This window comes from Amphiura filiformis, chromosome 5, assembly GCF_039555335.1.
Source record: "Amphiura filiformis chromosome 5, Afil_fr2py, whole genome shotgun sequence".
Lineage (NCBI taxonomy): Eukaryota > Metazoa > Echinodermata > Ophiuroidea > Amphilepidida > Amphiuridae > Amphiura > Amphiura filiformis.
This window is the reverse complement of record NC_092632.1, coordinates 34210198-34234322: the sequence shown is the minus strand read 5'-3', so window position 1 is coordinate 34234322 and position 24125 is coordinate 34210198. Positions and strand designations below refer to the sequence as shown.

Sequence of the window (24125 nt, the reverse complement as noted above, 5' to 3'; positions counted from 1 at the left end):
CGGGCTTTTTTATGATTTCTTTGAAAATTCAGCATTTTTTGACCATTTTTGGTGCAAAATTATCTAGTTTTTAAAAATTAATTTAAAAAAATTTCACAAAAGAGTGAAGTGTCTTTTAAGGGATGTGGCTGTAGGAACAAAGACCAAACAAACATATTCTTGTTTACGCCGTAATATTGTAGTATTTCAACCATTTTACAACTTCAGCTGTGTAACTTGCAAAAATTCCCGCTAAAAAGTGGTTCTTTGAATTTTTTAAAATACATTAAAAATCGCATTGGACTTTTCGTACTGATTATACTATAATGATTACCTGCCTATAATGTTCTGATCACACTATAGACTGGGATTATATGTGACCCCATTGCCAGGCAATTTGTTCCTATTGTTCCTTGTCTGGAAAAATTCAGGGACCGTGCTTTTAAAGAACCCGCCAGAACACAATAAGGCCATTGACCTGTGTAGTGGTCATACGTTGTTCATTCGACCATAAAAGATTTCTAGTCCCTCAGCAACTCATTAAAAATGCGTTGCATCAGGTCAGGGATTCTATTATAATAATTCTAATCCTTTCTTTGAGGTGAATAGATAAAAGAGAGTTCTTGAAAAACAGGTGTGATGTTGTAGATAATATATTATCATCAAAGTTGCTGGCATATAGGACATTTCGTGGAAGTGGCGCTTATTATATATTTCTTGTAAACACAATCTAATGTGGTACTCGCTACATGGAGAAGGTCGGTCTGCAAATGTCCATGCATGAAGCTATATAGTAGAGATATTATAGCTTCATGTTCAGTGTAAATCAATTAAAATACTATAGCTGGATATCAAAAAATCGTGATGCATTCCTTCTTGTTATGGACGATATTAATTTTGATATTACTGTGACAAAATCCATTCCCTTCTCAATTGATTAGGCTCCAGTCTTAGGCTTTCTTTTCTAAAAATAAATCATAGGGCCTAAAGGCAATTAAATATGGGCTAAACCCATATTCGGTATGCGGAAAGTTTTCATAGTCATCTATTACCTATACCAGGGGTCCGCAAATAGCGTGGCTTCCCGAGTGGCGCGAGGCGCCGTTTAGATTTAAAATAAATAAATAAATAAATAAATAAATTCCCATGTTCTCCGTGTAAAGACAGGCTAAAATAGTGCAAAATATTGCACCAAATGGCGTCATTTGCACCTCAACTTAAAAAAAAAACCACGTTAACTTCACAGGGGCACCCTCTGACTCCCCGGCCGTGCTAAAGCACCGCGAAAGCTGCTTTGCAGCCATTGAGTGGCGCTTTTCAGTCTTTATTTCATGTGGCGCTTCAACAAACCTATTTGAGGAAGCCTGACCTATACCAGTTTTCACCCCGATGCCGTGGGGCAGTGACGTCAACGCGTTGAAGCAGCTGTTTCGCTCTCGCATCTATGCGGTGTCTTTAAGCGCGTGCGAGTGTACACCAGCGCTTTGATCGAACGCTAGGGAGTGTAATGAAATTCATAGACTTGATCCACCAGTCCTTCAACTGCTTTTTATTCCGCCATGTTGATTGTTTCGAGATCGGGGCCGAGGGACTCAGGCTATGAAATTCATACAGTGCTGATGTCACTGCCATATCAGTAGCCTGAATCCTTCTGGCCTCTAATGACGGCGTCTTTTATTTACCCACAATCCGTCACTTTGCCTTATTCACCAACAGCACAACCCGATGACCGTGCGTAGTTGTTGAAAAACTGAAGGATCCAACCTACCACATCAGGGTGAAAATGGTATAGCTTATCGCAAACCAGCCAAATTTGTATATGTTTGAATAGCTATAGAATACCCGTGAATATAGTGTCAGAAACTCTCACACATCTTGGGATAACCTTGTCACAGAGGATGATTTAAGCACTTCCCACCACGCCACTGTGTTGGCTTGCGGTTAGCACAGCTGTGTGAGTGAACATGACACCACTGCTGGCACACTGCATTGACGGCCATGGTTAAATTTGAATTTGGACTGATATATTTACAATAAAAACGCATTCACAATGCTGGTCGATTTCACATTTTATGTTACCTACAGAAGGTGTGAATTATCCTTCATGCATACGTCACTTTAGATCTGAAATCGACCAAGTAATAATGACACACGCACAATTCTTAAACAACATCTTTTGCACATAATTCAATGGGATTTGAGAAGTAAAGTGGCAGTTGAAACTCTGGTGGTAACACGTTTGCAGTGCATGATGGGGCTTCCTTAAATCATCCTCTGACCTTGTCATTAATGTGAGACACAAAGCAACGCCATTTTGGGGATATATTTGAACATTGCGAGGGAAAACATTGCGGTAAAAGTAAGTTAATCATGAAAATCGTTTAATTCTAATAATATCAACCAGTAACGGACACTTAGCCAAGACTATGTGAGAAGTTTGGGGTATGTAAAGCATTTTCTTGTTATAAAAAAAAAAAAAAAAGCAGTCCAAAATTAAACAACTCGATATTTTAAAAAGTACATTTTGAGAAGGCCTACGCTGGTTCTTTTTAATTCTAGTTCAAAATCTGTTCATCACCTGCAGTCCGATTTGGTATCTACGGTTTCATAAAAGTATTGGGAACTCTTTTGGATGGTATTTTGATTTAAAAAACGATACTGTTAAAAATATCGGTATTTATGCCAGCGACATTTCTATTATGTAAAATGCATTGAAAATTGTCGGCTAAAAAGTGCATAAATTAAAATCGCGAACAGTAATAGCAACAACAACTATCTACATTCCAAGCGGAAACGCTTTTCAAAAACATACCACCTTTTTCGGGCAATCGCTGAAACCGAAATATGAAATTCTAGGCCATCTGTAAAAAGTGCGTGAGCAGAAATGACCATGAACTTGGGTCACCGAAATAAGTGTTTATATTGGTGTCAGGCCTTTCATAGTGATACAACAATTAGCCCCCAATAATGGCTTTCATTTGAACCGTTATTTGTTAAACTGCGATTTTTACTTTTTGAGAAATCAATGAATGTATCAAAAAACTTTTCGAAAGTCGATTTAAAATGGCCTAACCCGTTAATGACCGTAAACTTGGGACGAAAAATTGACAAATTAATAGGGGCGAAAATTTGTATTTGCTCCCTCACACTAAAAGACTGGCTAGCTATCTGCCAATTATATAGGCCAGGCCTATTAGTCTTTGTAGTTAGTTAACAATTTTAATATTTTATGTTATTTTTGATATTTGGTTTTGAAGAAAGATAGGGGGCCTAGGAAAATGTGTTTTCCAAATATTAGAATGCATAACTTGATTGTCACAACATACAAAAAAATGCATGCTTTTGGCCTACAAGTTTCCAAAAATTGACCAAATTAATATTAAAATTCAACTTTTGTTGCCAGTTGTTTGAGTACCCAAAGAACTGCATCGTTTTCCAAAGACCTTTCTGCCACATTGTATCGAATGCCTTTTCAAAGTCAACAGATATAGGGCCTTTCTTCTTCTCTAGGTATTTATCTATACTACTTGTCTGATGGTGAACAGTTGAGATGCTGTTTATCTTCCTAGCCTGAAGCCTGGGACTCTGACAGAATTTTTTGTTGTCCTCTATATTATTCTATGTTGGAGAATTTAATAAAGCAAACACTTTTCCTGCATGGCTCAATGATAATGCCCCTGTAGTTGTCACAGTCAAGCTTATCTTTTTTCTTGAAGATGGGGTTATAACTGCTTTACCCCAGTTGGCTGGGAAGACTTCCTCCTTCCAAATTTATTACAGAGTCAATAGAGAATATCCTGCCAATTTCTCCTGATGGTTTCAGTTCTTCCGCTGTTATACTATCATAACCCGGCGCCTTTCCATCTGTTTTAACAGCACTAATCACTTCATCTCTTAGGAAGTCTGGTTCATTTTCCAGCTTAGGCATCTGAGGTATTTTAATTGCATCCTCATTGACATAGTTTTTGTTGTTATGATGTTCCTCGTCATTTTCTCTCCATCAATCTTTCATATCTGATAAATTAGGACTTGTACGTCCATCTCTGCTTTTCACATTTTGATACGTGATCTCCTTGTGGTCTTCTTAATAGTTAGTTGCATAGACCTCCTTGAAAGCTCTTGAATTTTGCAGCTTGGCGTGCGTTATCCACGTTTTTACACAGATGTCTTCTTTTTAATTTGTCTGTTGAGCAAACTATATCGTTCATTTTTTCTATCTTAATCTGCTTTCGTTCGTCACCTACTTGGAGAACCTCCTCATTAATCCATGGGTCCATACCTGCGTAGATCTGGGGGGGTAAATCACCCCAATATTTTGCCAGGGGATGGTCCATAAATTCATCCCCCCACCAATGTTGACGCCTGTATGTGGGTTTCTGACAAATTATTTCGCGCTTCGCGCGAATATATTCCATTTCTGCACAATATTTCAACAATTTAGCTTCAAAATGGCAAAAATGTTAGCGCGCTTTGCGCGCATTTATACCATAACCTTGTTATATCGTCAAAAGGTGCTGAATTCACTATACTTCAAGAAATGTTTTCCAACCCCATCCCCCCATGTCAAAAAGAAATCTACGCCACTAGCTGCATGGGTCTTGAAGCTGAACCTTTCTGTACATCGTATCGTATGTGGTAATTTGGTCTTGCTTTTCTCTTGAATCTGAGCCGTAGGTTGGCTATAACCAGTTGGTGGTCAGACCCAATCTTCACTAATAGATTAAACTAAACTTCTCGAGTTGTCAATGGAGGTTTTCCATTGACTGTTGATCATTATCAATTTTGTTGTGTGTGTTTTCTGGTCTGGTGATTCCCACGTCCATTGACGACTATATTCTTGGCCTGTTTGACATGGTACTATTGGTGATAACAAGATCATTTGCTGAGCAGAAGTTGAGTAGCTTCTCTCCTCTGGCATTTGCTTCTCCAAATCCACACTGTCCAATTAATTACTTGTTTGATCAATGGATTGTAAAATAATTTTGTGTGATGTATGGTTTTGTTTTGTATTTTTCCTTTGAGCACAGGAAAATAAAAACCCTTTTTTGGGGCATGAAAGATAAAAAAAAAATGTGTGCAGTCTTTTGCATTTAGATCCCCTATAACTATCAGAGTGTCCTTTTAAGGGGTGTTAACCGTATCTGTTTGTAACTGGTTGTAGAACTCATCTACAAGTTCCTTCTGTATATCAGCAGTATTTGGTGCATAAACTTGCATTTAACTGTTATGGGTCTGGAATCTTGCTGTGATCAAGTCTGGGAGATTGGATTTATATATCCAAGAAGAGCATTTGGGCAGATTTATTCAAAATCAATGCTACTCTTCCTCTATGTACAGTATAATTTTCTAGAGCATATGATTTTATGTCCTTCAAGTGTGAATTCCCCTGCATCTGTCCACAATTGCATTTTTTTTCAAAAAATTCTAAAACTTGGCACACGTCTAAGCATTCAAAATCGTGAGTTCGCTCACAATTGTAATATTGTATAAGTAATTGGTAAAAAAGAGATCAGAAAATGTGTTTTTCAAAATTATGCAGCGTAACCTGAAATTAGTTTTTGTATTAGTCTTTGGGCTTGATTGTCACAGCATGTCTAAATATGCATGTTTTTTACCCTTATTTCCAAACATATGCTAAATATTAAAACTTGACTTTTATCAGTTACAGTTCTAACTAAAGGATTAACATTCAGCTATTATTTCATCATTGGTCAAAGAGGATCAATATTGAAAACAAATCAACCCCCTACCTGAGAGAAAACATACAACCCTACTCCCTATTCCAGAAAAATACAGCACTAATTTCTTGTTGGAATTTTAAAAAATATCATGTTTGCTACATGAAACATAGCTAAATCCTAATCCTTTAGCTGGTTCTAACTGTCAACAAAACTCACATTTTAATATTTTGGTAATGTGAGGTAAAATGGGCCAAATGTCTTACAATTGTAGGCATAAAATTCTAAGACTTGGTGCAAGTCTAAACATTCAAAATCTTGAGGATAGGCTAAGAGTTGGCTCATAATCTTAATATTTTATGTTATTTTTGATAATTGGTTATGAAAAATATTAGAAAATGTGTTGTCCAAAAATCAGAATGCTTAACTTGAAATTAGTCTTTGTACAAGTCTTTGGGCTTGAACCAATCAAATTGTTACTGGGTATTTATATAATTATAAGTCAACCTACAACACAACAGAATAAATGCAAAGTAAACCAGTTAATTATTATTGTAACATTTATTTGAAATCATCAAAATACCAATGTCAAATTGTGAGAAGTAATACAAACAAAATAAATCTATGGAACTGTGTTATGGTGTCAAAATATTTCTTACACAGAAAGGAAAAAAAAACAAAAAACATGATACACGATGATAAGAAACTAAACGAGTTCAGATGCAAAATATTGGTAGCTTGGAACATAAAAAAGGTCAACTGCAAGGTTGGTGCTCAAAAGGGTTAACTACCAATGTTAAACAAAATCAGATTACTCTTTTGTTCTCCAGACAGCCCATGCTAGCTTGTTTTGTGTTCCAAGCAGTTGATATGACATATTCAAAGGGCAGTCTTGTGTTACTTTAATCAACATTATTAATAATATTTTATAGTGCAATCATCTTTTTTTTCTTCAATATGTTTGGCAAAATAGAACATGAATGATCAGAATTATTACACATCTTGATCCAGGTCTATTCAAACCAACGAGGAAGAACCAAAGAGAACTAACTTCACGTACCATGTTTGTGTTTCGCTCATGGAAGGCAAAATCTGGATTAATCTGTTAAGCACTCGGCAAACTTCTATTGTGTGGTTATTTGTGCTTTGGGTGTTGTGCCATAAACATGCTCTACTGTAAATGCAGGAGGTACATGTACACTATTTGTCCTCCATGTATAACAAAGCAATATAATATGGCAGATTTACCCCCGGGATTTACCGTAGCATTACACATGGGGTAATTTTGAGTTGGTACTCTTTGTGTCTAATCTCTTTGATTCAAACAGAAATGAGAGACTAAAATATGAAATACTAGTATTGATGAAAACATACACGTGAGGCTGCTTTTGAATAATTATATCGCGTTATGCATCCGAGACCTTCAATTATATGCTACTATAGGATAGATAGTCAATTTTAACATCATATTCCTCAGGAAAGTAATACCATTGATCACATGTATAATCTTAAATTCCATGTAATCAAATTGAATTCAATTTACTGTGCGAAGTGAACTGTGTACTTTTGGTTCGATTATCTAGATCTAGTATGTATGGTAAGCTTAAATTTATAAAGACTCGGACTTGTAAAATCACAATGTTGTGCATCTTCCCTTTCTAGTTATCCACTAGAATGACATAAATATACTGCTGACATTGTAAATGGAATAGCCTGATTTAATTAGAATGTTTACAATTTTGAATGACTTATTGCTTCAATTCTGCTGCTGGTCATGCTTGTAACCTCTTACCTGATTGGCCGCCTGGTTCTAGAATATATTTAGAATCCATTTTGACCTAAACAGGAATAAAGCACAGTGGAGTAGGTTGGGCTATGTACAAATAAACTGAGAACCAAGACACGCTTTTCCATAATGAATAACATTGTATAGCTTTTTCATGCAAGAGTAACATTCATGACTTGCTAGGTTCCTTTTTAAAAGTGCAACTCTATATATATCAAAAATGTATTTTCTTTGAAAGAAACAATTTTGATTGAAAGAAAATAGGTATTTATAGAGTTGAACTTGAAAAAACTTACCTGCCAAAGTTACCCCTGCATGCCAAAGTTACCCAGTTTTAAGGTACATGCATATGACTTCAGTCTATGAAACCAAAAGTTCACAATTCATTCTCAAAGCATTTTATTTGTTAATTGAATCAACTGTTTAATTGAAAGTAATATACAAGTATATGTAGTATAAACAAAAACAAAAAGTTGTCCATGATCCTTCTTTGTATAAAAACAAAATGTAACAAAAAAAATCAACACTTTTGTGAGTATACCCTGTTGTAATATGAACAAGTTTGCTACAACTTAATTGTGTGAGTGGAAAATATGGGTACCTCACTTGGCCTAATTAGCTTCCTCTCCCAATATGGCCCACTGCAGAATTCATCAAGTGACAACTATCCAAGCAAACCCTTTCCTTTTTCAATGCACCTGTACAGCTAGATTCCATCAAATCTCTGAAAGAAATTAATATTTTACCTTTCTGGCTTAGAATTATGATGATAATCTAATTTGATGCACTGTATTTTGAATGATTAAATTCCCAATTTTGACTTGAACAGCATCGTTTTAATTAGCACCCCAGTGACTGCCTAAAGCACTTGGGACGCTAATTAGAAGAATACGATGTTATAAATACAGATAATTAATCAGTATTTTAAAAGTACAAAGGAATGAAATCCCTTTCTTTTAAACTTAGCATGGCACTATTCAGCCTTTGACCATTCCAGTTCCACAGAGGATGTGTCCAACCACTGAGATCTGGGGTTGGAGTACTTCAGTCTCACATGACAAATACTATTCCAGACCTAGAAATACAGATTACTATAAGCAACTAGGATTCAGAAGGTGCGCCACTGGATTGAAAAGGTTGTCCAACATTCGTCAGGTGCATTTTAGAAAGTCCTGAAAAAGTCAAGAGTCACACTTAACAAAAGTTCAACAACCTATTGAATCCAACGGCACACGTACCTTTTGAAACCTTGTTGGTTGTTATGGACTCTTTGTCTGGAAAGCCTCTCTTATTTAGATTACAACAATGAAATAACACTTCTTTAATTCTAATCTGTAAGTGGCAAAATCCATTTAAAGTCCTGTCTATATAAATCAACTCAAAACCAACTGTCATCATAATTCAATCATTTCAGTTCCTGGAAACTTTTGTCACCAAAACTGGACCGTTTTAACAGTTTGTTGATTCCAAATCTTGTCAATGTTGTGTTATTGCCCGTTTTGCTCACATAGTATGATAATCATAGTAGATCCTTAAATGTGTGATATATAAACTTAGGATATATTGCATTTAAAAAGCAAAGGAATGGTTAGACGAAAAAAACAAGGATCCTAGAAGAAAGGGATTACCAACATCAATATTATCTTTGTTGCTATGCTAGTTTCGCCTGTACAAAGTGACACCATGAAATTAGTAGGTGAAGCGGTAGCAGTAGTGTTATAACTCCCATCTCATCCTCAAATCATGTAATTGTTCACTACTAGCAAACTTTCATAATGCTTGTTTTGTTGATTGAGAATTCAGATATGGCGTAGTTCAGAGAATTCAGATATGGCGTAGTATGTGCAGCATTCTGCACAGTACCTGTACAAATTGTCACACTTTTTTTAATACAGCAGAAACTACCATGGCATTAGGTCCATTCAATCGATATTTGTATGGAATTAGGGCAAAGATGATTATCCCTTTCTTATAGGATCCATGCAAAAACAGAGGCGTTTGACCTACACAGGAATCCCAATATCAGGTAACAATATTCAGGCGCTAATTATTATTACACTCTAGCTTTGGTATAACATACTGATACTTATTTACATAAATAAAACTATATAAATATTCAATTTCTCTTTCATCTATACAAGCCCACCACCCTATAATATACCATATCTTGTTTGTTTTGAGTTGTAAAAAAATAACAATTGATGTCCAATGAAGCGAATACAGGATTGAAAAATGTATGAAACTAAACAACGCAAAAAATACCTTAATATTGACTATGAATAATTTATATTACAAGTTCATTCATCTTTGAAAATCTAAAGCAAATTATACAGAGTGATTTTCATAATATAACACAATAAATGGAAATAATTATATATGTGTGATAAAAAATATTACAAAGTGCAATGTAATACTGTTATGCCTCACCCTGAAATAACAATATACATGAAACTTTCTTTTGTTCTGTGCTCATCTTCCAAAAACACAGTTCATATGATACAAAAGACTATCGTCGTTGGGCAGGAAGAACCTCCAATGAACTTGTGGCTCTTGAACATGTTTAAAGAAACTGCCAAGAGGTTACATAGGAGGCTTTGCTTTAATCATGTTCAGGGGCCAGTGACTCATAAGTTTTTCCTGCCCGACGACGCTATATAGATGAGCTTTTTTCCTAGATATAGTCTAAAATTGTGTTCAAACTTATGAAATATTTACATGACTATAGAACAAACATTTAGCAAATATCTTGCTATTCATTATTTTATTGCCATCATTATTCCATTAATTTCAAGGCAGAGAATTCATATAAATTAATTTACAAAAGCAATTCTTGTCCAATTCCGTACAAATATACATAATACGAGTAAGAAGTTTAGATAACTATATTCAAGACTGCTTGGGCAAGAATTGGAATGGGTAAATGAGTGATGAAAATTAAAATAATCTTTTCAACCCAGAAGAAATAATACATATCGGATATACAAATTATTATTCATACATTTAAGGCTCATGTTATTCGATACGTTTGTTTACATCCTGATCATATTCACCAAGCGGAATGTGTAAAATTGAACAAAAATAATAAAAACATTTTGATTAAATTTCCTGTTAACATAAATTCACATGAAAATATCAACTGATCTTACAGTGACAGGGTATACATAATGCCCAATAATGAGTAAATGTTAGTAAAATAGGTAGTTATTAAAATAAGCTGATGTGATTGAATTATAGACTTAGTTTGCCTGGCATAGAACTTTAATATCACAAGTGCATATTTATGACTGAAAAGGACTTACTCTATTCAAAGATCCGCATCCATTTCCATTGCCGAAAGTATAATCTACTGACTTGATACCCCACCAATTCACCAAGTTTTTTCCTTATGAAGCAAATGATCTCCATAAGGTTGTACCTGAACCCATAATTGGCACAGGGCATACCCAATGGAACCACACACCAAAAAAACACTGTCAACTCCACAGGTGTACCCACCCCCTCTCTGAGACCTTTACTTTATTGGAGCAATCACTCTGAGACCTTTACTTTATTGGAGCAATCAATTTACAGGAAAATGATCTCCATAAGGTTGTTCCCAAACCCATAAATGCCTCTCCACAAGGCATAAGCAATAAGACACACTTGAGCGAGAGGGGTGTTGAGGCATCAACACAAGAACAATGTGTATGGGCTGAAACCTAACACCCTCACTCAATTGGAACTGGTGGGTATATCAAGTTAATAGATAATAAGCATGATGGATAATGCGTATTGTCTTCAGAAAGGGTATAACATTCTAGGAAATTTTTCAATATTTTTAGTATCAATAATATTCTGTCATGATTTATCACTTACATTTTTTAAATGACAAATGTGCAAGCAACATAAAGCTGTGGGTACTACTGTGGACCCTGTTTTAATACAAAATCCCAATGACTATGTGATGGATAATGGATAAATTCAAATCACAATATTTGACTGAAAACCTTATATTATACTACAGTTGCTATAGACCATGTCGAATCGATGTTTTATGCAGACAGCTGCTGTTTGTTTCCGATGACCCAGTTTATAATTCTAGGTCATAAATGCTAACACAACTGCAACTATTTAGGCTGAGCGAGAATCTCCATGACAGCAGATTTACTGTAGCATTATGCAATTGGCTATTCAGAGTTGGGACCATGGATGAAAGAGTAACAGACCGCATACATACAACCAGTCAAAGTCCCAGTGCTTTGTATGCTGTCAGTTCTCGCATATTCATGAGATTTTGCAATAGACCATAAAAATACACAGTAAATGTGTAGCGGTCTTGCCTGTTGCATTTCATGGAACAACTGGCCCTCATTATCGGGTGATGCTGAGAATTTGACTGGTTGTATGCGGTCTGTTTTCGTCCATGGTTGGGACTCTATTTAGTCCAATATCTTTGTGAAATATTTCAATTAAAGCAGTATAATAAACAAATTGAGAGCCCAGTGCAACACCGCCTTAATCTCCATTAGCTCCCTTCAGTGTAATGTTACTAATATAAGCATGATTGCCTTTATACATAACATTATCCACGGAACTAATAGAGGTAATGCATTATTGCACTGATGGGCTCTCGAAATGCAAAACACTGCATTTACTACCTTTCATGACTTCTGCAAGCTGGTGTACAACTACCAGCACAGCCTGCTTTGGGTTGTTGGACTCAATACACTAGTTTCACCGCATGTCAGTTCTTTGTTAAGCTTGTAATACTGCCCTCTACAGTTGATGGTATGATGTCTGTCGTTGGCTTCAAGTAACCGATGTGTAAAGTACACCATACATTACACCTGGATTTTTTTAAATTGAATTACATGCTAAAAAAGAGCCCATTAACCTCAAACATGTAGCTGTTTGCTTTTTAAATTAAAAGTTATACCATAAAGTAATGTAATATTATTAATGGTTGGATATTTTACATAAACTAATATTTCCCCAGGTCTCTGTAAAATGTGAACCATTACATAGAACATGGCAATGTGTGTTTGAAAGTGATTCCTTGAATTTTACACTAAATAGCAGAACCTCATTCAAACTATAGTTTCAAAATGACACTGGCTTCTCGAAACTTCAGTCTTACTGTTGTTTAATGCGAAAAGCAAGCAAGAGGCCAATCCATTTGAAGTCAACACTCCCCCTGTGGAGGAGAATGAATTAGCATATCAACTAACTTTTTGAAACTCAACCTTCCTCTGTCGAAAATTCAGGTTGAATCTTTTAGAGGGTGTATGAAATTCAAATGAAGCTGCCTTTATGTGTCCATTCCATTTGAAATCCATACTCCCCCTGTGGAAGATATTTCCAAAATCTTCCACAGGGGTAGTAAGGATTTCAAATGGAATAGCTGTGGAATAGCGCAATATATTGTTTTTATTACATCTTCAAAGGTATATATGAATCATGCACATTTACACTGCTTTCCTTTACAATCCTTAATGATTTCTGCCAACAGCTGCCATGTTGTAATGAGATTGCTCAAAATTTACATTGTGACTAATTGTTTTAATTTTTTTGATAAATATTATACCATATAGATGTTTTAGTCCAGTCTTAAGTATGTTGTTTTTTCGACTGAAACATGCTTGTCATAAAGGTGTGCTCAAAGATAAAACAAGTGACAGTTTTGGCACAATTCTGTACTCTTGTTCACATCCATTTAATACTAAATTAAATTTCCTAATATTGTTCGAAGTTATGTTGTGCCATCCGTCGAGCATATATGAGCGTGAAAGCAAAAATGATAACAATTATGACAATAGGGCTGTTGACCATTGGTTGATGTTGATCATCAAGTATGTAAAAGGGGTGGAGACTTCACCTTTTCTATACGCTCTGAACAATTAGGAAATTTACTGTACTGAGTGGGATGATTGGGCTATTCTAGTTGAAATCCATCACTCCTATGGAAGAAATGACCTTAATCTCCCACACATAGATTTCAAATGGAACCACCAATTCAGGTAACCCTGTTTGAAATTCACATGAAATATTACAGCCAGGTCTTCTACATGGGGTGTATGTATTTCAACAGGAATAACCCAATGAGTGGGATATTTACCACCTGCGTTTAGGAGCTGATTTTAAACTTTTTAACTGTGTGTCTGTAAAAATCCCATGAAACTCTACTAAACTTAAGGAATTATAAGTTTCACAAGCCTTGATGAAATGGTAAAGTCATCTTTTTATAAGTATTGTTAACAGAATTCATTATGATAAAGAATACTCTTCCACTTGTAATTCACACTGGGTATACCGTAAAAACTTGATAGTTAGCATATGTGCTTACTATCAAACGCTTTTGAAAACATGAAATAGTACCAAAGGCTGGCACTTTACCAACTGAGCTAATGGGGTTGAGACACACATTTGCAGGTTTACTTGTTCATATATAACTATGTGTATCAATGATTTGCTCAAAACCCTTTACACTTTTGTGGGCGGGCTCTTCATGTTTGCATGTTTTAAAGCGCTTCGATAGTAAGCACATATGCTAACTATCAAGTTTTTACAGTATATAAAAGCAGGGTGTGCCACTCTCATATAGACCACTGCTAAATGGTAGAGTATTCTTTATGTACATTGTCGACATAATATATGATGAAAATAATAATGCATAAATATAGCAACAATAGAAGTACTTAATATTACCCTGTCATCTCAAGTAAATCATAAAACTTTTTAAAAAAATCACTGATAAATTAGTGAATCGTTATCTCTGGCGTTAACGGAAACCAAATGTCAGGAACATCAGGGTTATTATTTGGCATCACAACTGGTTCGGGTTCAACAGTTACATTAATGATAAGATCTTCAGGCACTTTGGGAGGACAAACTTTTGTAATATATTCATCCCCTTCCAAGACCACCTCCATACTTGATGCAGTGGAAGACGAGGGTTTATTGGAGATCGTCACCGGCACGGCCAGAAAATGATCCAGCGAAGTCGTCGTCATTGTCTTTTGTACATGATTGCATGTTCTCACCTTGACCGGTGACGCTCTTGAATTGTTGCCGTTAATACTTGAGCCTATTCCAGATGAGCTGTAGTCCGAGGTGGCATAGGCATTAAGAGGTTCAAGTTCATGTGATTCTCCTGAGCTTGGCACAGTGGATGAGTGGAATGAATTACTCCCATCTGAGTCCTCTGCTATCTTAGCTGCATGTATTCTTGCACATTCACAATTGCATGATGGGAGAGGGAATTGCCCTATTCTTCCCTCAGGTCCGATTGTTCTACACAGAGATTGGAAAAAGAATGTTGAATACACCCAACTTATTACCATTATGAGCATTAGGAATGTACCCATTTGTCTGTACGACAGAATAGTAGACGGAAGCATAAGTCCACCGGCGACAAAAGTCGTCAATGCCGCCATCGAAATGGCCGATCCCATACGTGCGAGGGAAAACACTACTCTTGATTCGCGATCTGGGTCTGGTGCTATCCTGTAAGCCACACCATAGTGCACCGTAAAGTCTATTGAGAGTCCTACTGCTACGGAGAGAATCACCGATTCCAAAATATTAAGTTGCCATCCCATTAACACCAAGGCTCCTATGGTAACACAAATAGTTCCCGAGATAGAGAGAATTGCATAGACAGATATTAACAGATTTTGAGTTGTAAGAAACATAACACATGTGGCAATAATAATTGCCAAGCCCAACGCAATCGGCGTTCCACGGGCTAGATTGTTCTGAAGATCGTAAAACTCCAGATAGCTGGTGAACCAGCCACCCTGCATTCCATAAGGCGCTGTACTCATTTCTTTATTCACCCACGCTTGCACTGCACTTACAAATTCATAGATTTCATCATATGAGTACGAAAATGTAAAGCTACTATCGAATTCAACAATGGCTGCAACGACATCATTGTTTTCCCCGCTAAATCTAGGTCCAGGTTTCCACTTTTGGAAAAAAGTTGGAAATTCCTTGTGCAAGTGGGATATTCCCTCTTTGAGGCACTTTTTAAATACAGAGGCAGGGTATGGAAATGTTGTTTTTTTACAACATGGTGCCAAGTCTGCCCCTGAGTAAGGATCAGTGCAATCCCTTGAATCCATCCATTTCTTGAATGATTCGATGAAGCAAGCTTCAACATGAAGCCCAGGTGTTGGGAAATAAAACGATTGGTTGCGTAAGCCGGAACAAAAACGCATCAGCCACATTTGTGAGTCTGGGTGTGCAATATTGAATGTGTCATCATACACAAGTGATCCTTTGTTTTCCGGATCAAAATAGTCACCATTGTCAGCAGCTTTGATGCCCCAAACTATAGTTATAGGCATATGAGCATAGAGTGATCCGGATTTCTCCTTTTCAAACCAAAACAAGTCTTTGTACACAAAGTCATATCTTTCAAATGGGTGCATGGATTCAAAAAGTTGAAATTCCGGTAATGTCGGGAGCTGAATTTTTGGATCTAGAAATATTAGGCAGAATCCTCCAAACATAAGCGTACCCATGGTGAGTAACCAGATGAAGCGAAGTTTAACGACGATGCAAGGCAAAATTTTATCAAAGAAAATTCTTGACCATTCGCTGGTGGTATATCGGATTTTAAAGAGACAGTCTACAAAAAGATCACAGCAAGTTTTCTTTTTGTACAAATACGTTCTTGATTCTCTTTTCTCTTTGCCCAGATTGAAAACTTTGGAAAATAATTGTTCATAGATGACAACCACTGCTGGTAGCCATGTGATGGTGAACATAAAATTCAGGAGGATGGCTGTTCCTGCAAAGATACCAAAGCATTTGATGGAAGTGATACTACTTATTGCATTTGCAAAGAAGGCAGACGATGTGGTGAAACTTGTCACAAACATGGACACTGCTGCATGCCTTAAAGTTTCCATGACGACCAGAATTTCTGGAGTGTTTGGATGATCCTTACGTGTTCGCTTCCAAAGATCGGTGTACACAAATGCGTCGTCTGCACCGATGCCAACGAGAAGAATGATGGTTGTAAGGTTCATAAATGGAAAGAATGGAATTTGTAAAACGACGCGGTAGACGAAGTATGCTAAAATCAGAGACATAACCATACTTATGATTGTCATGATGGTAATAAATAGAGAACCAATGTAGATCCACATTAGCAAAATGACTAGGGTAATACCTAGTGCTGGGAGATACACCTCTTGTGTCAGATACTCCCCAAATATATCATATTTCAAATTAAAATATAATCCAGTAACTTTTGTGGTCTCGTCCTTTATGGTCTTATGATCAAACTTATCGTCATAAATTTCGCGCATATCATTTCCTGCGTACACTGGTATAAATGTCACCGCATGTTGTACTTTATCATTCAGAGGTTTCTCCATACTCATGAAATTAACATCCACAAGGTAGTGTAATATTGAATATATGGCATCGTACTGTGTGCATGGTTTAGGCAGGCGTTGACAGTTAGGATCCAAGTTGTCTATGGTGCAGTTGGGTGGTAGCTCTTTGGTGCGGTAGAAATGAGAGCATTTTTGGAGTAGTTCAATGGTATGCTTGACGTCAGAGTGGTCGATGTCCCAACATGAGGTTTTGTTATTGAGAACAGCTACGTAGTTAGCAAGAGACCAACTGGAACAACATCTTCCTGCACATTGAAAATAAAAAGAGACATACTGTTAGTTTTAATATTTGAATACACACATTTTAAAAGATTTGGACTTGTCAGCGTCCAGATTCTGTAGGGGGTGAGTATATATACACAATCAGGAAAACATGGTAACATACCAACTAAACCACCAGCAGCAACCACACAAGCTTAAAGGAATTATGCATTGCCAGCAAATAAGATTTCAATTTTGACAATCTTAAATGACAACTAACATTAGAGCTTTTCACACCAAAAGCTTCACAAATTCATTCCAAGGGAAAAGATGAACAATATCCTAAAAGGAATCAACTGGTCTACCTTACATGAAGAAAGCTGCTCTATACTAAAAGCACAATGGAATAATGGCACAAATGCCATTTATTGGTGCTCTATTTTTTCTTTACAAAATATAAGAAGAAAACAATTTAAAGTCGATTTCAGTAACAGAGTCATGTTTTTTTAATCACTGTTTACATATTCTTTCAAACTATTTTTGGGTGGCGAAATTAAAAGACAATATGTCCCTTTAAAAGCAAATAAACATATGTTCATAAAATTATGTGAGCATCCAAAACATGAAAGTCAATAAAGGAACAAACCAAATGATCAGGGAAGCCCAACGAATGAAACTAGTTTTGTTATGGTGGATGGGGGGTATAAAATGTTGATTAAATTTCTCCTATGCTCATCAATGTTATTATTTTGACCCGCTTTTCGGTTACGTTACAGACAGGGAGGGAGGGGGTCAGCTCTGAAATAGAACTATAGTTTGTATACCTTCCTTGAGTCAGTAATTTAGATGTTGTTTTTTATTGTATCTCTGAATGTATTGAGGAGAGGTATATAAAAGTATACATTTTCAGAAAGTAAATGATGCAAGGAATCCAACTAGAATAATTGATTTCTGCAAAAATCAACAGTTTTCGAGAAAATCTTAAGATATGATTTTACTTTACTGACTTGAGGAAGGTATACAGACTATAGTTACATTTACAGGACTTCAATGATCTTTTGGGCTGTTCCCTAAGACTTCAATTCATATGTTAAAACATTTTTTTGATTTGCTTTTAATTCTTGTGCCTGCATGATTGAAATCCAATATCAACACAGACAGCACTTCCTCAAATGAACTTCACGTATTATGTCAACCAAAACCATTTTAATCCTTCTATGAGAGCATTATGATTGGCAAGCACCATATCACCATGCCTTCCCATCAGGCATTAGGCTAATCATGTTCAAATCCATATACCCCTTGTAGAAGACATGACCTTAATCTCCCACACAGGGAGTATGAATTCAAATGGGGTTATCTGAATGGTGACTCCATTGCAATCTACACCCCCTGTGTGGGAGAATTTAAGGTCATGTCTTCCATAGGGGGTGTATGGATTTCAACTGGAATAGCTCAATATATGTTTTAATATTAACCAGTCCATAATCTGAAATTCTGACAAATTGAGACTAGACTAGATTATTTTGACTTACATGTTTGCAATAATACTTTCAAGATGTACCTGCCCTTTTTGATATTCTAAGAAGAATTCGTTGTAGTTCAATGCATAGGTAACGCATGAACGTTGTAGTGCAGGGCGATACAGTCAAAAATTGTATTCATCTATTGGTATGGAGTTAATCCGATTATTACGCCACTTCTACAGTGAATAACAACCCTAAAAAGCAAAGAATAGCAATGCATCATGGGATTGCATGCTATTCTGCTGTGGGGAAGCACACCACCAAACTTGCAGTAACACAATCCATTCCTCATTAGCAATATAGTAATGAAGCTCTGTTTGAGTGCCGCCAACTTCTCATCACATGTCACATTTGTCAAACATTCATGATCATAATGAAAGCATACGCACATGCAAGTCCCATCATCATAGTGAACTTGATCTTACTAGACATGAAATGCTGCTAATCCATTGGCACTTGTCTCAAGTACAGCACCAACAAGCACACATTTAACCTTGTTCTACTTCTACTCAAAATGACACAGAGAGAAGAAGAAATGGAAGAAAACAATAACTGGATGAAGCAAACCAGTTGATCTATTCATCGCAATGATAAACCAGGTAGCAGCATTTCTAATTGATTTGTAATTACACGATCAAATCTGAACAAAAAACTTCAAAAGCAAATAGAAAGTTCCAAAGTATTGCAAAACTCACAATCTAGCTATTGCTCCGCTATTAAGTTCAAAATAATAAGCTACTGAAAGAGTACTATGACCTCTAATTGGTCTCCACAGGCACCAAGTTATTGATTAGACCTTAGACCACAAAGCCAATGATTAGACCTTAAGTTGAAATAATACCGCCTAGTAATTAAAACTTCAGTAACAGCACATATATTAAAGATACCCTTTTGCTACTATATTTAGGTTTTTAACCAACAAGACCCTGAAAGTTGGTCTCAAAAGGCACACAGTTATGACAAGACCCTTAATTAGAACTCTTAATTGAAACACTCACCTCCTAGTTATTAAACCTTAAGTAACGGCGCATATATTAATTATAGATACCCATGCTACTGATTTTCTCTTGTAGTCAATATTACTATATTCCCTAATTAATATTTTTTCCAAAACACACAAAAAACAACATACATTTCTTGTGGTTATACATAAAGTTGCGTTTCTTCTTTCATTAAAAAGAGTGCTCGATCCTATATAGCCTATAATATGAAATACCTGAAAATGTTTGAAGATAACCAAGAAATACTGTAACACCAAGACACAACAATACACTTTATCAGCCTTTATAGTACATTAGAAAGCTTCACTGCACTGAGCTCAACGACATTCAAAATTTAAAATTCAATTAAACTCAAATTAGAGCAATTACAGTCTACATGAAAATCGTAATTGATTTTCCTGACATCTGATTAATTATGAAGCAAGTGATAAACAAGCTTGGGCAAAGATGTCCCTTTTAATTATAATCTGTGAGGTGATAAGATCTGGGGGTGGGTGCATTCCCTTGAAAGGCAGTTGAGGTGTAGCCTCCTATGAAGGAATTATTGATGATTAATTATCATCCTTTGAGTAAGGTAAACTGTGATGCAATTATTCTTTGATAAATGTATGAACATAGAGTAAATATGTAAAGAGGCTATCATGGCGGGAATCCATAATAAGAAACAAAATCAACGGATGTGAAAAGGGTGTTGAGCTTTCATCAGGTGCTACTCTTGATTTCAATGATTTGTTTCCAAAGCACACTTTACAGGTTGTCACTGACTATTATTAGGCTAAAAAAGGTGTACTCAAGGGACCATGCAAAACCCCTATGAGGTATAAATAAAATATAAAATAAATGTAGATATTTATATAGCGCTTTATGCAGTAAACAGCCTCAAAGCGCTTTACATTTATTCCGCCGTCATTAGAATATGTCGGAACCACGTTTGCAGCCTACAAGTGGCGCAGGGTCCATCAGTACAACGACTGTGACTACCCCTAACAGCTTCCCATTGCACCTGGGTGGGGTGAGGCAAGCGAGGCAAAGCGCCTTGCCCAAGGGCGCAACACGGTGGTGGGACGAGGAATCGAACCCACGCACGTCCGAGCAAGGTATGCAGTTTTTAATTGAAAAGAAAATGCTACGGGATGTCTTTAAAAAAATACTTTATGCCAAATTTGTCTGAAGTTTCTGATTACATCCAAAAATGATGAAAACAAATCTAAAAGTTTGGATAAAAAAGGTAAAGCATGCGATCTTGAATTTTTAAAGCTATGTGCACTGTCCCCTGAGACAAACCATTTTATATAGCCTTATAAGTGTTATTTCTATTCAAATGGGCATGTGTTTTTAATATTGTATAACTCAAAGATATATTTAATTAGTGCTATTTCAATTTAATTGGACATGGGTTTTTAATACTGTATAAGATATATGTAAAGCATGCGTCATTATACTTTTGAATTGATTATGAAGAATCAATATAACATGCATGATACAAAAGGTTCAGTGTACTTTCTACCACTCCAAAAGCATTGTTTTTGAAGAATTGCATTGATCTCAAATATATCATCTTTTTAATATCACGTTATCTGCAACATGAAATTGACTATTTTAGTTGAAATCCATACACCCCTATGAAAGACATGACCTCAATCCCCCACAGAGGGAGTGTGAATTGCAAATGGGGTAACCTGAATTGGGGACTCTATTTGAAATCTACATCCCCGGTGCGGGAGATTAACCCTAACACCCATAAATACTATAAAATACCATGATGATAGCTATGGCACATGTATGAATCCCAGGTGATGCGATAATGCAATCAGCCTGGCCGGGCCAGCGCAACCCCTGTGGCTACCAGCCAGTGATTGTGTGCTTGGCATGTGAGGGGTCTAAGGTTTAAATCTCGGGGGTACCAAGTGACTTCTTTGTCATCTTCTTTTTCGTTCCTTCTTTAACTTCCGATAGCAAAAAGCAGTGTCCGGTGTTAGGGTTAAGGTAATGTCCTCCATAGAGGGTGTAAGGATTTCAACTGGAATAGCCCAATAAATGACTCCAATATGGGGCCAAACACCGCTATTCATTGGTGTTGTCCAAACAGTCTACTTAACATTCAAAACTGTCCTAATGTGTTATGATGCCCAACTGTTAATAATAAAATGTGACTGTGAATGTTGCCAATATATTTTATCTTACTCATGTCTTCTGTTATTTCCAAGTCTACAGTTATTTGCTTATCACTTATACCTGTCGCCTTCTTTTAAGGAGTTACATGATGGGAAGTTACATGATGGGGATTTAAGTGTTTTAACACTTAAATCCCCATCATTAAACTCCTTTACGTGAGCTTTAAAAACATTATTAACCCAAAGTATCCAATTTCTCTGCCTTTACAACATCATTCTTGTTTAAACAGCATACAAAATATGTCCCCGTCCATCCACTTACGCGATTATCGATGAAATCAATCAGCAACATCGGTTTATCATGTTTATGGAGGCTATTGGTCATTCATGCCTTGTGCCTTTAGCATTTGTAATGGACATATTATAGTTGAGACAGAAGTCACTAGAGAATTGCCGTAATCATATAAAGCAACAAGCCCAGACAGCATACTGATGCTTGTTAAATCATTACATGCTTTCTCTAATATACTAACGAGTGGTCTGTACCAAATATTCTTAAACACTTGAGAACGTTATTGCAATCTTATTGGTTCTTACCCTTGTGATATAACACGATATCACACACCTAAGCGTGTCAATGGCGCGTCAACGCGGTACTCGTACTCACTATTTGAACCAATCAGAGGCACAGAGGTGCAGAGCAACAACGGGACTCATCGATTCTAAGCCCTAGGTAATTCCTTGTAAAATGTAGGATTTAATTTGATAAAAATTTGGCATATCTATGATTAATATACTTATTTGAATTGAAGTGTTTAAGAATGAGAATAAAGGTATTGTTTTTAGCCACTGTAGTGCATCAATCATCTCATATAACATGCGACATCATTATTTTTGGCATAAAACAACTCGGCTTTGCTCAATGTTCTACTTACAAAATTGTCACCCATGTTACTAAAAACAATACCTTTATTCTCTAAATATTTCTGTCAAATTCTGCTTCTGAAAATGGCAGTTTTTATTTGAAAACACTGATATTATAGTTGACACATCAACTGCTGCTTATATGCAAGCAAACAAACAAACATTTACCTGTAATTTCACTGGTGTAGCAATCCCTGAGAAACTCAGTGTGTCTTCTTATATGCTTATCTTCCAGTTGACACATTGAATGCAGACCTTCTACGGTGAATAAGGTGTCTCCGTCAATGGGCTCAAAAACAAGTCTGGCATACATAGGCTCTGAAATCAAACAAAAACATACACTAACTAACTGAGAGATCTCTTTGATTATTTGATGATTATATTATAGTAAATCTGGGCGGGCATTTTGATAGTACTCTACGTCAAGATCACAATGCTGCGGCTAATTTGGATATCAGATCAAGTTAACTTCTCCTTGACTGTAATTTTTGTAATTGTGAATATTCAAACAGCAGCATACTCTTCTTGAAGATAACAGCCAGGTACACTGTGCAGGTGTGGCTCTCTGTACATGAAAGTGATAGCTTAATTGACCCTCCAAAGGATGGAACACTTTCATGGTTCTCATACCCAATTTTAAAAATACCTTGCAAAGACAAAAAGTCTTAAATTTAGTTTTATAGATGGTAAAATTAATTTCAGACTTTCATTTCCATGGCTCTACATGTATATCTTGATATTTCATAAAAATTGCTGGAAATTAAGTTTATCAAAACTTGATTTTTATTTTCTGGTAATATTACAATTTGTGCATACCAGGTTCCCACATACATTATTCAAAATGATAAAAACCTCTCCATTTCTGTAAATATTATGTCTGAACAATATATCACTTGATTCCAATCTATTGGCCAGACATCACTATACCTCAACTGTACTTTTGAAATATTAAAGCAGTTTTACAATTCATGTATAATTATACTAGTAAACACCTGCTCTTTGGTCAGTTTGGACCAAATCTCTAGATGAATGCCTTTATAGCATTAATAATACATCCGGAGCACTTGGGTGCACAATGACGTCAACCGGGATGTTTTGCTGCGATTTGAGGAAAGGATGGATTATACTACTAACAAAGACACCAAGAAAGATAAATCAATAACAATATGATATTTACATCAATTTCCCTATTTCTGATTGCTGTGATCATGACTGAGAGCTTGATAAAAACTTCTCTTTATACCTCTTTATTAAAAACAGATTATTGTGGAAAAGTACAATTTCAAATGTTTTGATTACTTTTTTAATCATGTGCATGTAATTGTCAAATACTCAAGTGGCATCTGTGGTTTTATGGAAGAAAAATCAAAAAAACTTCAAATTGTGTCACTAGTACTAATCAACACAATCTTTTGAATGTTGTCACAACAAAATGATGGCATGTATGGCATTAATCATTGCATTGAATACAATAATACAACTCCATACCTATGAGTGATTTTATCCAACATCTGGTCTGCATTATTACTA

General features: G+C 36.1%; 1 protein-coding gene across 1 annotated transcript in view; it reads right to left on the bottom strand.

Annotated features, from left to right (window-relative positions):
- Window positions 1–12635: 12635 nt before the first annotated feature.
- LOC140153023 (protein dispatched homolog 1-like) overlaps window positions 12636–24125 on the bottom strand; it is a 105373-nt gene continuing 93883 nt past the window's right edge. Inside the window, exons 5-6 of the mRNA XM_072175611.1 lie at window positions 22764–22913; window positions 12636–17074 (exon numbers count right to left, since the gene is read on the bottom strand). Of these exons, the coding sequence (XP_072031712.1) occupies window positions 14178–17074; window positions 22764–22913 (3047 nt within the window). The 3' untranslated portion in view covers window positions 12636–14177. The remainder of the gene's footprint in view (window positions 17075–22763; window positions 22914–24125) is intronic.